General features: G+C 31.0%; 1 protein-coding gene across 1 annotated transcript; it reads left to right on the top strand.

Annotated features, from left to right (window-relative positions):
- The first annotated feature begins 1786 nt into the window (after positions 1–1786).
- LOC103494154 (WAT1-related protein At3g18200) lies at positions 1787–4641 on the top strand. The gene is made up of 7 exons (XM_008455228.3): positions 1787–2168; positions 2262–2324; positions 2412–2528; positions 2948–3194; positions 3873–4031; positions 4162–4313; positions 4404–4641. The coding sequence occupies exons 1-7, from the start codon at positions 1975–1977 to the stop codon at positions 4552–4554; spliced, it is 1083 nt and encodes a 360-aa protein (XP_008453450.1). The 5' UTR covers positions 1787–1974; the 3' UTR covers positions 4555–4641.
- Positions 4642–17734: the final 13093 nt, after the last annotated feature.

The following is a 17734-nucleotide window of genomic DNA, read 5'->3' as shown; positions in this document are numbered from 1 at the left end:
ATTTCATGATTGGAACTCAATGATATTCAATAACTAAAATAACTTCAAAGTAGGGACATCTTGATTGCAATATTTTGCATTGAACTTGATTATGTACTTATTCTCCTCTACTCTGTTTTAAGCTGTGATTGTCAGGTTGTGCTTAAAGTTCATGGGCAGTTGAACCAATCAGTATGGCTGAGATTATTAATGATTAGTTTCAAGGGAATCTATTTCCTTTCTTGATTGTATAATGCAAATCAATCTTCTTCCCATGAATAGTCACATTGTTCTTTCTCATTGATTTAAGTTGCAATTTTTCTTTTTTAATAAGTTTTCTCTCTTGGTGGAAGAATCTCATGATTGGAAAGGTAAATAATTGGTGGAGATTCGTTTGATTTGTATTGTAATAAAGAGATCTATGTGTCGCTTACTTGTCATCACATGAATTTATTGTATGCATTTCTCTATTGTATTGTTTGATAATATTTATATATTCTAAGAGATGGACCATTAAGAACCACTCTCATTAATTAAAGGGATTATAATTTGAGACATTAAAACCTCTAGTTGCATATACATGCATCATAATTAAAGATGGCTTTCATACTTTTCTATTATTTTGTAAGACAAACAATCAGAACGCAGTGAATTCTTAGGAAAGGGTTAGAAATAGTCCTTTTAAGATTTTCATAAATCATATAGTCCTTTTCTAATCGATAACAATTTACGTTTCATTCTAGTTATCATGACCAAAATCGATATTGAGATCAAACCAAAATGTTAACTTATTTAGATGATACATTCATACCAACAATTTTTTTATTCTTGAATCGATATTGAGACCAAAACAAAAAAAAAATTAGTAGGAAGATTGAAACTCGATATTGTTTTGTACATAGTCATTAAACAATTAGCTAAGAAGGGTGCTATTTGTGACAAATACTCGGTTTTCTTCTCCTTCTTAGTATGGTGATCAAAACTTGACATTATTTCTCTCCTTTTGAGAATTAGATTAACATTGACCGCACGTTAAAATCGTATTTTTTCTTTTTTTTTTTAATCTATCTCAGAACGAGAGAGCAATTTTACAACTTTTGAAACATATCCTAATTCTGTAAATGAAATGACTGAGGAAGAAATCTTTTAATTCCGAACCAATTTTGTAAAAATTTTCATTCTAAATTTCCCTCTATATTCTTCACAGATTTAAATAAAAGAAAAATAGCAACATATAAATTGTCCCAACAATAAATAAAAAAGGAAAGGAAAAAAAAAAAGAAGAAGAAATTGTCCAATCAATAATCACAAGCACATGCCAACCCTTGGTTCTTCCCCTCATTTGATTCGTTCCACTAACAATAAAACCAGTTGATCAATTTTTCTTCATTTTTAACAAACACCAACATCATAATCAATATGGTTATCCTAGTTGCATAATTCAACTGTTTATCATCACAATTATTGATAATATTACATAATGTTTCCTTTTATAAATTAAACTAATATTCCTGTCTAAACAAAACAATTAGATTGTTAAGCAGCAATATAATTTGCTCATTATGATAATACAAACACATCAGGAGACAAGAGTCAATATTTAACAAATATAAAGATATAAAATAAGTAGTGGGATCTTGCTGCCAAGCCAAATGAAACTGAGATCATCCTCTCTTTCATTATCTGGCTAACATGCTTAATCCCATTACTGTCCCCCCAACAAAATCCATTTCAAAAGTCAACATTCAGACCCTTTTCAATTTTCTTATTTATTTTTTTTTTTTTTGGGATGTTTTAATCACAGTTAGTACCTAAAATTCATGCAGAAGATTAATTTTTTATGCCTATGGATATTGCCAATAATGAGAAGATTCATGATTGTGACAGGCCCTTTCATTTTGCCTACAAGTATCAAATAGTATAAATATATGGAGTACTTTTGTTTAGCTTATTGTGACAGTTAAGGCAAAAGAGAGTGAAAAAAGACTAGCAGATATGGCAAAGGGAAGTCTTGTTTCCGAGAAAATAAAGCTTCTTCTTGGATTGGTTGTTTTGCAGTTGTGTTATGCAGGATTTCACATTGTGTCAAGAGTTGCTTTAAACATTGGTGTTAGTAAAGTTGTTTATCCGGTGTATCGGAACGCGATCGCTTTAGCTCTATTGGGTCCTTTTGCTTATTTTCTAGAGAAGTAAGTTTATAAATTGTTGTATAAAGTTTTGTAATGTGAGAGTTTATCCTTTCATCTGTGCTAAAATGTGGTTTTATTGGGGTATTTTCTCAGGAATGAAAGGCCACCTCTTACTTTCTCTTTGCTCTTTCAGTTCTTTCTTCTTGCTTTATTGGGGTAAGAGATAAAAAAAGAGCTTTCCATTTCTTTTGATTTCTGTTTGCCCTTTGATCTTTAAAATGTATGAAACTTGCCTTGTTTTAGGATTACTGCCAATCAAGGATTCTATCTCTTGGGGCTAAACTATGCATCCCCAACTTTTGCTTCTGCAATGCAAAACTCAGTTCCTGCTATTACCTTTGTGATGGCTTCTGTTCTGAGGTACACCTACGCACTGCACTTCTATAGCCTTTAATGGCATTTTCTTTTCTTCAAGTGAAATGTTCCATTCCTTCGATGAATTGATGGCATTGTATTGAATTTACATTCCCTCGTTAGGCTTAAGTTTTTTGGTCAATCAATGCTTTAATATGGTATCAGAGTAGGAGATCCTATGTTCAAACATTTACAATTTTATTTTCTCTATAACTAATATTGATTTATATTTGTTTGATTTTCTACCTCCTTCAACCCCATCAGTTATTTAACATGGTATCAAAGAAAATGGTTTAAGAGGTTCAATGTTCAAACCTTTGTTAGATGATACAATATCAAATTTACCTTCACTCATCAAGTTAAACTTTTGAGATAGTTGGTAATTTAACACTAACATCTTTTGTTTCAAAACTTCTCTATTTCAGGCTAGAGCAAGTCAACTTCAGAAGGATAGATGGTTTGGCAAAGATTTTGGGAACCATTGGGAGTGTTGGAGGTGCAACTGTGATCACTCTCTATAGAGGCCCTCCACTTCTCCACAACAATTTCCTAACTCAAGGAAGTAATAGCTTAGAGATGGATGACCCTACAATTAAAGTCCAAAATTGGAGATGGGGTTGTATTTACCTGCTAGGCCACTGCCTTTCTTGGGCTGGTTGGATGGTTTTTCAGGTCATATTCATTTTCCTTCCCAAAACTATATCCATATTACATTTTTTACAGTCCCAAAGGCTCATAGATTTACAACTAAAATATAATAATACATCTCCTGCTTTTTGACCTTTAGGTAGAGTTCAAAAATAAAGTCAAAGCTTCATATCAGATAGAGTCGGGAAACATCTTAGATTTGTAACTAAGAAGACACCTTTTTCATTGGTTTAAGATGATTTATGTAGAGTTCAAATGTGATATTAAATTTACTCTACCCGTGAGATTAAGCTTTAGGGTTACAATATGGGTGATCTAACATGATATCGCTACAGTTGGTCGAGAAAGTCCTCAATATTGTTTCTTCCCAAGTTAACATTGATTTCCACTTGTCGAGTCTTCTACATATTTCAAGCCCACAAATGAAGAAAGTATTAAATGATATAATATTAAATTTACTTTCAACTATCAGCTTAAACTTTTGGATCAATCAATAATTTAACATGATATCCTAATAATTGATCAAGAAGGTTCCAATGTTATTTCCTCTTCGACTAAATATTGATTTCCACTCGTTAAATCTTTTACGTATTTCAAGTTCAGGAGTGTTAGATGATATCCTTTCGCCTATTAGTTTAAACTTTTGAGTCAATTAGTGATATATTAGCTCTAAACTCATAATTTTTTCCTCACTTTTTGCAGGGATCTTTATTGAAGAAGTATCCAGCAAAACTAACGTTAACTTCATACACATGCTTCTTTGGTCTGATCCAATTCCTAGTCATAGCTGGCTTTGTGGAAACAGATTATCAATACTGGAAAATCCAATCTGCTGAAGAACTCTTCACAATCTTATATGCTGTAAGAACTCACTCTCCAAACTCTCAAGTTTTCCCATAAATTTCAATCCATTTCTTTCCATTATAAAACCAAATGAAAACAAGAAATCTCCCAACTGATCTAAGTTTCTTCTTCCTTTGGATTTTTATAGGGTATTGTAGCCTCTGGCATTGTCTTTTCTCTCCAAACATGGTGCATCCACAAAAGTGATCCTGTCTTTGTTGCTGTTTTCCAACCTCTCCAAACTTTCCTAGTAGCCATCATGGCGTTCCTCATCCTCGGCGATCGGTTATTCTCCGGCGGGTAAAATCGACAAACTCAAAGACCTTTTTCCATAGACATTATATGGAGACTAATCTAGATTTTTTTCTTCTTCTCATAATTGAAATGCAGGGTTATTGGTGCTGTTCTTATAACACTTGGGCTTTACTTAGTTTTGTGGGGAAAAAGTAAAGAAAAAGCATTGGAAGAAGAAGATAAGTGTTTGAAACATCCTCTTTTGGATGACCAAAAAGAAGAGAATGTTGTGTTAGACATAGCATGAAGAGACTGTAATGTAATTTCATGAGATATGAAAGGAAAATGTATACATAATTTGACAAGAAAGAGTTGTGATTTTGTGAAGAAGAAGAAGAAGAAGAAGAAGAAGTGGCTGATCCTACAAGATGAAGGATATATGTTTTGTTGTCTTGTTAGAGATAAAAAGGCCAAAATTTTCAACTTGTAAAACAAACTGCCTTTGTTTGAAACAAGAAACTGGGAAATGTTGTTTTGTAATCAATCTTAAAGCATACTCAATTGTGAAGTACATTTTCTCAAAAGAAAAAAAAAATGTGAATCTCTTTTTTCTCCTTTGATTTTTCTTTCTCCTTTCTTCTTTTCCATATGCTATTTAAACCGGATTAAAGTGTTCTTTTTAAAATTTCAAACCGTATCGATACTAAATTCCAAAACTTAAAAGTACATTTTTCCTATTTTATTATAGATACTCGTGTTTGATGCAAACAAATAAGATAATGATAAAGTTGCTGAAAAATAACACACTCTAAAATTGTTTATTAACTGAAACTATAGCAAAATCTAATTCAAAGATCTAAAAGTCATTTAACCTAAATTACTAATCTCACATCTAGAACCTCTCATCAAATTTCTCTCAGTTTGGTATAATCGTCGTAGAACTAGCTAAAAGGCACATTTTCAAATATAACAAAACAAAACAAAATATTTTTAATTTTAATTCATGTATTTTGAATAAAATTAAATTTAGTCACTAAAATTATTTTTGCTATTAGAATCGGTAAAATAGAGAAATACAATATATATTTTTCTAAAACATGTTCAGTAAGATTACTAATAAAAAGATTTATTTAAAAAACATTAATGTTAGAAATAATAATTAAAAAATGTTGTGAAAATGAGTTACAATCGGAATATAGAAATCGAGAAAATATAATATTAAAATAATAAAATATAATAAATAAATAAGAAAATAAAGAAATTATAAAAATCTCCAAATTTTCCACTTTCTCCAAGAAACTTGGAAAATTGTGTGTATGGATAAAGGTGTATGAATACTTAACAAATGGGTAAAGGAGTTGACTTTATTTGAACATTAAGGGGCGGTTTGGTGGAAGGATTAGTGTTATGATAAACCTAGTTTTATCATAACCTTATTCAAGGGAAGGGTTTAGAAATGTAATTTTATGATGAGATGTATAGGGGAAGGGTTATAACAGCGTTATGAATAAGATGTGTTTGGGGGAAGGGTTATGTGGGTACGGTTATTATTTTTTTTTTTACTTATTAATTTTTTTACCAATTCACATTGTACATGAAAAAAATTCTTATTGCATATTGTTTTATTACGAAAACGTCGAAAATTTGTTGTAACAATTTGGCTTACTCTCTCCAACGGTGACGTTCATGTCTAATGTTATTAAATTAGTAAATACAGTTGATCAATTTCCAAATAATTTCTTAACAAATTCTACTAATTTTATTCTAAGTCATTTTTTACAAATAAAAACTAGTTATTGCGTATTTATGATCGATAGCATCGTACATTTTTTTAATATCTTTGATTACGTGCTCTAACGTATACGTCCAAATTTATATTTGTGAATTCAATTACTTATTACGTAGCACTTAAACGCCATATTTTTCGAATTGTTACACATACACTATACAAATTGCCTTAATTTAAACCAAACTTCTTAAACCGAATTTCGATAGTAGAATATTAAAAAAAACATATGTATAAAATAGTAGAAATCATATACACATCGAACTACCGTACATATGAAAAAAAAGTTTGATAAAATAAAATTACAAACAATAGTAAAAATCATAGTCCAAGTGAAGTAAGACAGCCAAGGTAGGACAGAAACTATCTCGAGACATCTCTAGGAGGACTCTGCAAAAGTTCTTCCTCTCTTCGTCAGTAATCTCTACGAAACCGTACATGTCGTCCATACTGCGCATGAGCTGCCTTTAGCACAATGCCCTATCCAAACTGCTTAGGTCGGGCATCTCACGCAATAGGCGTAAGAATTCCTAGCAAACAAATGTCTCGTTGGCAAGGGCGCATACATGCCACTCGACAATGGTCCTGAGTTGGTCATTCGTACACTCTAGGGCCATATGTATCACGTCAAGCTCACCCTCCAGTCGGCTTCCCCTCTTTCGCTTGGATCTGCTCGATCCGAGCCTACCATTTGATGCACGAGCAGGTCGTGATGCACGTACATCATCCTCGAACATTTCAATCCTCTGGCTGTACATGGATGGGAACTCCATTTCCTTTCCATCTGATATGTCAAATCCCTCATACTCGACAAGCTTGTTAAACTCGACATCGGCGAACATCTCTGTAAAGCGACCCAACGTCCTATCCCACCCGAACACATATGCAAGTTCGTTGTAATAGGAAAATGATTTTTTAAGGAGGCCATTTGTTGTAGGATGCGATTGCATAAAAAACAAAACCACTTTAAACTACCAATACGAATAATCTAAACTAAAAGTACAACGCGCAAGTATTTTCACGTTTTGATTTGTTTTCTTACCCTAACCCAGTTGTCGAACACTTCCTTCTTAACAATGATGCACTTTGCCTCATCTTTCCATCCGAACCCATTACACGTTGGCATATGCATTTATGCAATAGCCTAGAAGATCCGTTTAAGTCTTAATTCTGCAGTCTATTATAGTGGTGGCTCGAACACGACATCCAGGCAACTTTTCTGTCATCATGCATACAAGTTGGGCCAGGTAACCTGACCGGAACGTACCATTATAGGACTTCCATCCGTCAGTGGATACCAACTCCATTAAACACTTGACTAAAGTGTTATCCTACTCCTTCGTCCATACATGTTTGGGGGCACGGGACGAGGTTGTCATACTGAGAATGAGAAATGACAACAAATACATGAAACTCCTTAGCAATTTCACATTACCACATTCAAGAGGTACAGTAAACGCCAAACAATATTAGGACATATCATTATAATTTTTATTTCCTCATTTATGTAAAGCATGCACACATAAACTCGATATTCAAAATAAAGAGTATAGGTAATTTAAATTGTCATACAACCCAAGGGTTCTAATTTCAAATGGTTTTAGCTATGCGTTACGCAACTGCCATTCGACGAAATCGCTTCAGCTAATTTGTCCCACCACTGAGACCACTCGTTTGTGGTCTCAATTTACTGAATGTCATGACAATCATCTCATGCGGTGGTCGTCGCATACGCAGAGTCCCCCTTGTCAACGTCATCTATGTCTTCGTAATTTGTCATTTCTCTATTTATCAAATTGTGCAGCAGACAACATGCTAGGATGGTGTGACACTGCACTTGGAGGGGATAGTACGACTTCCTACGAAGTATTGCCTACCAACCCTTCAGAAGACCGAACGCACGCTCAATTACATTCCTTGTCGATGAGTGTTTCATGTTGAAGTATTCTTTTGCGGTGGTTAGGGCATTTTCAGCGCCACGCCATTATTGCAAGTGGTACCTCTGGCTTTTGTATGGGGCGAGAAATCTCTCCGCGTTTGGATAACTCACATCGCATAGATAGTAATATCTTGTTATAAGAACCAATGGTTTATGCACGTTTAATATGGAATTTCAAAAGAGCATGGTGGGATTAAAAATCGTAAATACCCTTTGGCACTTGCAGTCTGTTTAGTCGTGCAAGCGAATCTCGGAGAATCCGCGAGTCTGCTGAAGATCCTTTCCAACCGGCCAGTACGTATACAAAATCCCCTTTTAATTTGTATCGCAGACACCGAGTGCATTAATGGAAATATCTCCCTTACGTGTTCTAAACGTAGGGCAATTGATTGCTGGCACGTTCACCTTTATGTACGTCCCATCCAACACCTCAAGGCAATTCTGTAGGGTTAAACAAACATGCATACTAAGTGGGACGTACTGATACGAGACATACAGATGACTTCGACTACGCGTACCTCAAAACACTTCCACCGTGAATCCATGTAGTTGTTTGTTACTGGCACTGGTTTCTTTATCAACTTGTTGTGGAGTCGTACCACAACCAACAAGACGAGGTTTAAATGTTGTGATACAGTCTCACCGGACCATACAAATTCCCTTTGAATAACGTGGTTCTTCACTTCATGAACAAGGACGTGCAAGAACAAGGCAACAATTTCCTCAAAATGATGAATTTTAAAAATTGTTATTATATTTGTACAAGTATGTGTCATAATGAATGAAATATTTTAAAAAAAGAATGTGCTACAATTACAACTTCACTATGTTTTTAATCGTTGAAGTTGGACTTTCTTCGCAACTTAGGACAATTAGTTAAACACTTTTTAGAATGTGGTGAAATTTGAAGTATATTACGTCTTAAATTTTGTTAATTTAATTACTTGGACAACTTAGAGGCATCTTTAAAAAACTACCATTTCAAAGTTTGTAACTTTTTTAAAAAAATGTGAAGTTATCATTTCTATTCCGTTTCAATTAACGAAATTCACGTTTGACGCCTATGATCGTTATGATAAGGTATTAGGGAACTTTAAAAAAAATTGTAGTCAAATATTTTGTTACACTAATGTGAGTTGTACTAGTGAAAATCTTTACATTGGGATGGTAATTTTCAAAAGAAAATGTAATGCCCATGCATGTGAAAAAATAACACAAATTTCAAACTTTGTAATCATAGAATAAAACAAAATAATACCAAATTTATTGAATAGGTCAAATGTCCATAGAAAACAAAAAATTACAAATTTACAAAACCTAAAGTTTGTAACCTACAAATACAATTAAATTGCTCAAGCCGGAGAGGGGCGAAAGCCGCTCGACTGAATGAAACAAAAGTAATACAAATCGACCTTTGAATCTACAAATGGCTAATCCGTAGTACCTCTTTGAAGGATGGGATGACTGCGAACGTTATGCATAAAAAAGTAAAGAAGTTATGAAACGAAAAACGTTGAAAACACGAGAAGTATTTTAAATGCAGCAGAAATGAAAAAAAAATAGAAAAGAAACGATTACATACCTTGTACATAGAAGAAAGGATCCAAAATGAAGATTCCAAAATGTAAGACGTTAAAAAAATAACATTCAAACGTAAAAAGAATTTTTCGAAAAAGATGTTAAGGAGCCTCAGAGCTTAGAAATCAGTTCAATAAGTTGAACCAGATTTCATTGTAGTGGAAACATCAATTAAGAGGGCAAAAAAAAATAAAAAATACAAAGCATATGAAGAGATAAAGTAGAAGGTATAGAATGCAAGCAAAGAAAATGAATAACAACAAGTAAAGTTATCTAACAACATTAACAGGAGATTTGTAGTGGTCGAAACATCAGTAAAAATATTGCGAAATAAGTAAGGTACACTAATATGCAAAGAAACATACATTAGAAGAGAATGAAAGAAAAAAATCACATAAGACAGAAGAAAATAAGTAAGGTACACTAATATGGAAAGAAACATGCATTAGAAGAGAAGGAAAGAAAAAAATTACATAAGAAAAAAATTACATAAGGTAGAAGAATCGTATAAGGAAATATGGAAATATGGAATGTACTTAGAAAACAAGGCAGAAACATACATGAGAAAACATCAAACATACGTGAGTACACTACTACAAAAACAAACTCTCTTGACGTTTTTAAACTGTCAAGAATTAATTTTAATTCTTGACGATTTTAAACCCATCATTGAAGCCAGTGTCAAGAAAGTCGATATTCTCGACGGTTGATAAAAACGTCAAGAATAGTGAACGTTGACATTTTATAAACGTCAAGTATACAAATTTTCATGACAGTTTAAAACCATCAAGAGTATAGGTGTTCATGAGAGTTTAAAACTTCCAAGAATATGAGCATCCATGACAAAAATCGTCAAGAATATGAATGTTTATGACATTTAATAACCTTCAAGAGTATGAATTTTCATGACATTTAATAGCCATCAAGAAAGTGATTGTTTATAACATTGAAAAACCGTCACGAATGCAATTATTTATGATATTTTAAAATCGTCAAACATTTTTTGAATTTTTTTAAAATTGTAATTGAATTATATTTTTGTTCTTGTATTATGCTTTTATTGGTCCTGTATAATAGTCCAACAATTGTTCTATCAATACATATAAATGACAATATACATCAAATATTGTTTCAAAACTTGAACATATATAAATATATAAAACCTTTCATCATATCATTTTTAACTTTACATATCATATATTGCATATCATTTACAAGACTAATATAAATAATTCCATCATATTGCCAAAAATTCAACTCAACATCCTCTAATTAACTAACTTAGCCCAAAAGTATATCTATCTATAATAAATCAAATCTCAAAAGTATACTAGTCAACCTCCCTCTATATGAACAATTCAAAAAATTCACCTATATTATCTATATATATAAAGTTTCAGAATGACAACCAACAACTTCAGAATCATAAATAAGTTGCAATCATTTGTACGAACCCAAAAAATCAGCTAACTCAACTCGCACCTCGTCTAACTCAACCTGTGAGTATGATTTTCGTATATCAATCTGTAAACATGCAAAATAAATGAATTAGTATTCATGAAAATTATTATACCCATAAAAGAAATAGTTTGATACATGACTGCAAAAATTCAAATAGGATATTAAATAACAAAAAAGAGCAACAAACTTTAGGAAAAGAAGAAAAGAATTGAATGTCTTCTGTCTTTGAAGACATTAAACATACAATCTTAAGATGTTAGTTGAAGAATTTATGGCTTTATATGGTATCCAAATTCTACCGACCATTTAAAATGTTATTGATTAAGTGTAAGTTCACACCTGAATGCTAAAACTTCCACAAATTTTGTGTCAACCTACAAAAGCATAAACTTGGAAACTTTAGAATAATTTTTTATTGGAAAGAACATGATAAACAACTGATGACCAGATGATATAGCTTATTCGATCAGGTAACTTATTTAACATAAAAAATAATGATAAGGAATGACACTTTGATTCTTCTACATCATCATCTCTCACATACCATTAAATTCAGCAACAAAATTATAATCATGAAAAATCAGTATTATTTTTAGAGCTTTAAAGTGAGTTTAGTTTAATTACCATAAAAATCAGCAACTATTGTGTTTTGATACAAAGACAGTGAGAAAACAAAACATACATAATCAGTATGAACGGACTATGAAAAATTTCCCCTACGTCCACTTTTCTATCTTCTTGGCTTAAAAATCATTTTTAATCTCTAACTTGGCTTAAAAATAAAAGACTGAACAAGTTAGAAGAAATAACTAAAAAACCAACCGCGTCCACATTATCATTGTAAGTGCTATGCCTCATCCTTTGAAGTCTTAAACCTCGAGCTTTTTTGATGTCTCCCTATTTTCTGGAACTGAATAGAAATAAAAAAAAAAAAAAAGTAAAGATAAGCGTAGAAAATAAAAGGTTTCACTAGTTCAAATTTGGGTTTTAACGACACTACAAATCAAAACATTGTGTCGTTAAAAATAAAAAAAGGGTAGAGTATGAGTAAAATGTGTTGTTGAAAATAAAAGTGACACATTATTCCTTAACACAATTCTATTGTCACAATTTAGTTTTTCTTGACACATTTAAAGTGTCGTTAATTAACGACAAATTCTTTGTGTTATTAAATAAATTTTGAAATAAAAAAACCAAAAGTTCAAAAAATTTCAATTCCCTCTTTGGGCGACATTCAAAAAGAGTTTTACAATTTGCTCAACCTTTTCTCTCTCTCCCTACCAAAAAACGGAAAACAATATAACTCATCTCCAAATCTAAGAGACTGTCGTCAAACCCACTAATCTCACATCGTTGAACAAGCAAACATTGTCTAAGGGACTGCCGTCAAACCCACCAATCTAAGAGACCGCCATAAAATAATCTTGGCTGCTCTGATTTCTCTTCTCCCCCGACTACTAGAAAAATGGGTTTTAATGAAACTACTAATCAAGGTATTGTGTCATTGAAATAAAAAAGATGGGGTGATTTACAATTCTGTCGTTGAAAATTATTTATTGACACAATTCTATTGACACAATTTAATTTTTCTTGACACATTTAAAGCGTCGTTAATTATCAACAAATTTTTTGTGTCATTTAAAAAATTTCAAAATAAAAAACCTCAAATTTCAAATTGTTAATTCCCTTCCTCGGGCAATTAAAATTATATGACAATAACATATTTTCTCTCAACATTTTCTCTCTCTACCAAAAACGCGAAAGCCTAGGCTCTCTCTACCTATATCATGCATATATTCATTATTTTTATAATTTTATACAGAATTAGAATCTATACTCTATTACTAACCCAATGCAATGAAAAACACTTAAAACAAAGTCCGAACAAATAAAAACGGGTAAATCGAAGATCGGAGACCAATTGGTAAATAACCAAAAAGATTCAATACTTCCACGCGCGTAAACACCTCAAGGTCGTGAGTTCGAATCCCAGCTAGCCTGCAAATCATTTTTTCTCACATATTTTCAATGGAAATCTTGTAAATATATAACAATTTTCCGAAAATCCTCTCATTTTCGTTAAATTGAGTGTGCGCTGGTCCTGAAGTTATGAGTTCGAAACCCATGAAGCGGTTATTTTCATTTCTTTTCTATATATAACTCCTTTTTCTGTAAATATTAATCAATTTTTAGTTATATTTGATCCATTCATAAATCCAACTCCAATTTTCACCCAAATTCTCTTTAAATATCATTTTTTTCAGAACTCTCCCATCTCATTCTGTCAGTTTTTCTCTAAAAAAGATTCTGTCAATCTTTTATTCCAATAGAGGGGTAATCTTCTAAGAGGTAAGATGATCATGGATATTCAATTTATTTGAGAGTTTCTTCCATTTTTCTTCTAATTTAGCATGTTGATTCTTTAATTTTTGTTCAAGAACGAATTCAATTCCATGTGATCTCTATGAAACAATCTTTTAATTTGCTCTCGATTGTTTAATTATTATACAAGATACATTTTGTTTAGAAAATTAAAGTGCAAAATTCAATTGATTATCTTTGTCTACAAGAAATATTTTTTAATCCAATGGATGGGTAATCTTCTAATAAGTTGTAGATACAACCTTTATTTATTATTTTTTTATTTTTTTATTTATTTACTTTATTTTACTTTATTTTTATTTTATTTTGAAAGTTGGATTTGAATTTGAATTTAACATTTTCTTTTTAAAAACAAAAACAAAAAGAAAATGAATATCGGTCTCTTCCTTATTTTCCCTCAACTCCCTCAATTTTCTCTCCCACTGCCACCTTCTCCGCTTTTTTTCCCTCAACTAACCCAATTTTCTCTTTCACGCTACCTTCTCCACTATAAAAACAAAGGAGGATTTTTTTTTAGGGTACTTTTGAGATCAATTGGAAGGGTTGAAAAAAACCTAAGGAAACTAACTTTTTTTTTTTTTTTGAATTTCCTCTCTTTTCCTTCCCTTTTGAGGATTGAAAAAAAAAAGCTAAGTAAAACTATCAAATTGGTCTTTTCAAATTTAGGCCAATTGGGTTTAATATGCTTTTATTGTTAATTCAAATTTAGGCCAATTGAATTTATTGTTGTTTAGGTCAATTAATTTAAATGTGGAGTTTGTTAGATTCAGTCATTTGAGCTTTTAATTTTGTTAGATTTAGGTCAATTGAATTTATGGTTGCTTCAAATTTAGTAGATTTAGGCCAATTGATTCAAATTTGTTACATTTAGGCCATTTTATTCTATATTCTTTAAGCTTGTTATGTTTAAACCAATTGATTTAATTTGGCTATTGTTATTTTTTGGTTTAGTGTTTATTAATTGATTAGACTTATAAAAAAGACAGAAAGTTTGTAGGTTTAATACTTATTTCACAAATCTGTATTATTTCTCAACTTTGTATATTATATTAGATATATTATTTTATATTATATCCGATATATTATTTTATTTTATTTATAATATATTATTTTATATTATTACCAATATATTATTTTAATTATTTCCAATATTTTTTTATATTATTTTCAATATATTATTTTATATTATTTCCAATATAGTATTTCTCAACCGGTATATTATATTATTTCTCAACTTATATAATTTGTCAACTATATTATTTGCTGTATTATTTGCCTAATCATTTGTCAACCTGTATTATTTCCCAACCTATATTTGTCATATTTCACATTGTTTTGCTAATATTATTATTTTTTTTTATTTTTATTTTTTCAATTTCTATAATTGCAAAATGTGTGAAAAATTCATTTGTTTTTTGCCATATAGATATAAAAATTTGAGACAGAAAGAAATAATGTTCATTTATGGATTTTATGGTTCTTGGCTTGCAACTAATATTACATTTTTCAATTAGTAAAAAAATTTCATTTTTCCTCACTTAGATGACTTTTTTTGCTTTTTCGAACTTCTGCCAATCTATGAAGTATCATGCTATGTAAGTTTCATTATCATCTAATTTTAACATTTACGAATAATGATAGACTAAATTAAAAACTATAAGAGGATAAGATACAAAACTAAGACTTCTCAATTTAAGTCATTAAAGATTTGCTTATGTGTTGAATGTCAATGATGATGTTTTCTTGTTTTATGGTTCCCAGGAAAAAAACAAGGATTATTTAGATCAATATATTGTCTACTCGATTTTTTGGGTTGAATTTGATAGAAGAGGAACTACAAGAGATTTTTGATAGCAACACTTCCCAATCTTCATGGTAAGAAAGTTTTGAAACTTACTTATTTTGCAATTGGATTTTATATATTATTTGGATTTTTGGAGTATGTAAAATTTTAAAGTGTTTGTTATTTGTTACATTGTGTGTTATTTTCTCATAACATTGGTTGAAACTTTTGTTATTGGAATAACTTTGAAAATGATGTTAACTTAATTTATCATGAACTCCGATAGGAATCAAATAATGAATTAATATATTGCATATGAAACAATAATTGGATAACTTACGTAGTTTGCTACTCATTATTAGGGCTTCCGAACTTGCAAGAAAGAAGAAGCCTCTGTGGAGGGTAATCAAGATATTGGGGTGGAGATTTAGTAAAAGAAAGAGGTAAGCGTGCTTTATGTTTTGTAACGTAACTTAACTATTTTATTTTAGGAATCATGTTAACATGTATTTAGGAATGTTGCTTTGACTATCCTGTAGTGGTAGTCATTGAAAATTTATTTTGTGCGATCCACTTAGACATATGTTTTAGGAATCATGTTGACACATACTTAGAAACTTGATACTTTATTGTGTTGACTATTCTGCAGTTATGGTAGTCATTGAAAAACTATTTTGTTCAATCCGCTTAGACATATGTTATAGGAATCATGTTGTTTTGTATTTACTTTGGAGGAGGGGGGCTAAAGGTAAGTTTATGCTTAAGTTTCAATTTGATACAAACTAGAACATTGCTTGGTCTATAAAAATTAAGTCGAAATTTACATTTGCAACATTTATATACTATGCTTATGTCTGTGCTTATGTAGTCGGTGTTTTTTTTTTTTAATCTTTTGCATTCCTTATGGGTCTTTTATTAAAAACTTTGGTTGTATGAACTTTGGACGTTTATTTTGAAAAGTTTATTAGTCTGCTTATTAAGAAGGTGATTTTTGTTTGACATGTACTTAATGTTTATGCTTATGCTTATGCATTTTTCGTAATGAATGTTGGCTAAGGTTCATTTTCTTCAAATTTGCAGGTAGTTGAAGAATCCATGAACCACGGTATCGATCAAGTTCTCATTTATGCGTCAGTTTGATTAGATTAGGTCACACATACATGTTACAGTAAATTTATCTTTTGGATTATTGTAAAATCTTTATCGATAATGTAAGTTATATTTTTTATTATCAATATAAATATCTTTCCAACATATGTGGGTAATGCTAAAATTTAGTATTTTATTTTTTTGAAAGAATAAATATATGACAGAAAAATATGTGTTGCGAAAATGAAGAATAACAACACCAAACATGTGTCGACATATAAGCCTTTATTAAATAGAAACAGTGTCGTTAAAGCACATTTCTTGACAAAAATTTTGTGTAACGAAATATTTACAACGATAATATATTAGTGTCGAGTTATATTGAAAGGTGACACACTTAAAACGTCGTTATAAGAGTATTAATGACAATATATTGGTGTCGAGTGATAGATAACGGTGACATATTTAAATTGTCAATGTAATAGTATTAATGAGTACAATATATTTGTGTTGAGTGACAGATTACGGTGACACATTTAAAGTGTCAATGTAAGGGTATTAATGACAATATGTTTGTGTCAATGTATAGATAACGGTGACATATTTAAAGCGTCAATATAAGGTTATTAATGACAATAAATTCGTGTCGAGTAATAGATAACAGTGACACATTTAAAACGTCAATCTAAGAGTATCAATGACAATATATTAGTGTCAAAGTATAGATAACGGTGACACATGATTTCGTCAATATAAGGGTATTGATGACAATATATTGGTGTCGAGTTATAGATAACGGTGACATATTTATTGCGTCAAGGTAAAGGTATTAATGACATAATTTTGGAATCATTTAAGCATATTTAATGACACGTTTTTCAAAGTATCATTAAATAGCCTTTCTTGACAGTGGCTTCAATGACGCGAAAGTTGTGTCATTGAAAGTCTTTATGACGCAAAACTTGCGTCGTTAAAATCCATATTTGTAGTAGTGTTTGGGGATGAAAAAACAGTTGTCCAGAGCAATAAATGAGAATGAGTCCAACAATACGTTAAGAATGTTCCTAATTTTTTTGGAATGTATGTATAAAACAAGGCAGAAACTTACATTAGAGACAAAAGTATGGAAAAAGCAAAATAATTTACCTACGAATGAGAAAACACCAAAATAAAGAAAGAAGGCAACCAATCATAAATGCAAGTGGTAAATGAGAAGAGGAAATGATGTTTATATAAGGGAGATGGGGGAGTAAATAATGACATAAATGACTACACCAAAAAAGATCGAGGGAATCTCTACCTCTCTGCAAAATCAGGATAAAGGAAGAGATAAAATCCAAGCATAGTCAAAGGGTAGCTATTGGAAGCTACACAAAAAGTACAGCAAGAAAAGATAACCAAATATGTTGAAAGGACAAAACAATCTGCACATCTAAAATGGTTTTTTCCCAATGAGATTAGTGAGTAAA

The sequence above is a fragment of the Cucumis melo genome, chromosome 2 (assembly GCF_025177605.1).
Source record: "Cucumis melo cultivar AY chromosome 2, USDA_Cmelo_AY_1.0, whole genome shotgun sequence".
In the NCBI taxonomy this organism is placed as follows: domain Eukaryota; kingdom Viridiplantae; phylum Streptophyta; class Magnoliopsida; order Cucurbitales; family Cucurbitaceae; genus Cucumis; species Cucumis melo.
Note: the sequence above shows the minus strand (reverse complement) of the source record. Positions and strands in the feature narration are given on the sequence as shown.

What these genes read in the sequence shown, in the direction of transcription:
- LOC103494154 (XM_008455228.3), top strand. Translation starts at nt 1,975, where the DNA reads ATGGCAAAGGGAAGTCTTGTTTCCGAGAAAATAAAGCTTCTTCTTGGA. An exon ending in GTGATGGCTTCTGTTCTGAG is followed by an intron (nt 2,529 to 2,947) that starts GTACACCTACGC and finishes TCTCTATTTCAG; the next exon opens with GCTAGAGCAAGTCAACTTCA. An exon ending in CTGGTTGGATGGTTTTTCAG is followed by an intron (nt 3,195 to 3,872) that starts GTCATATTCATT and finishes CACTTTTTGCAG; the next exon opens with GGATCTTTATTGAAGAAGTA.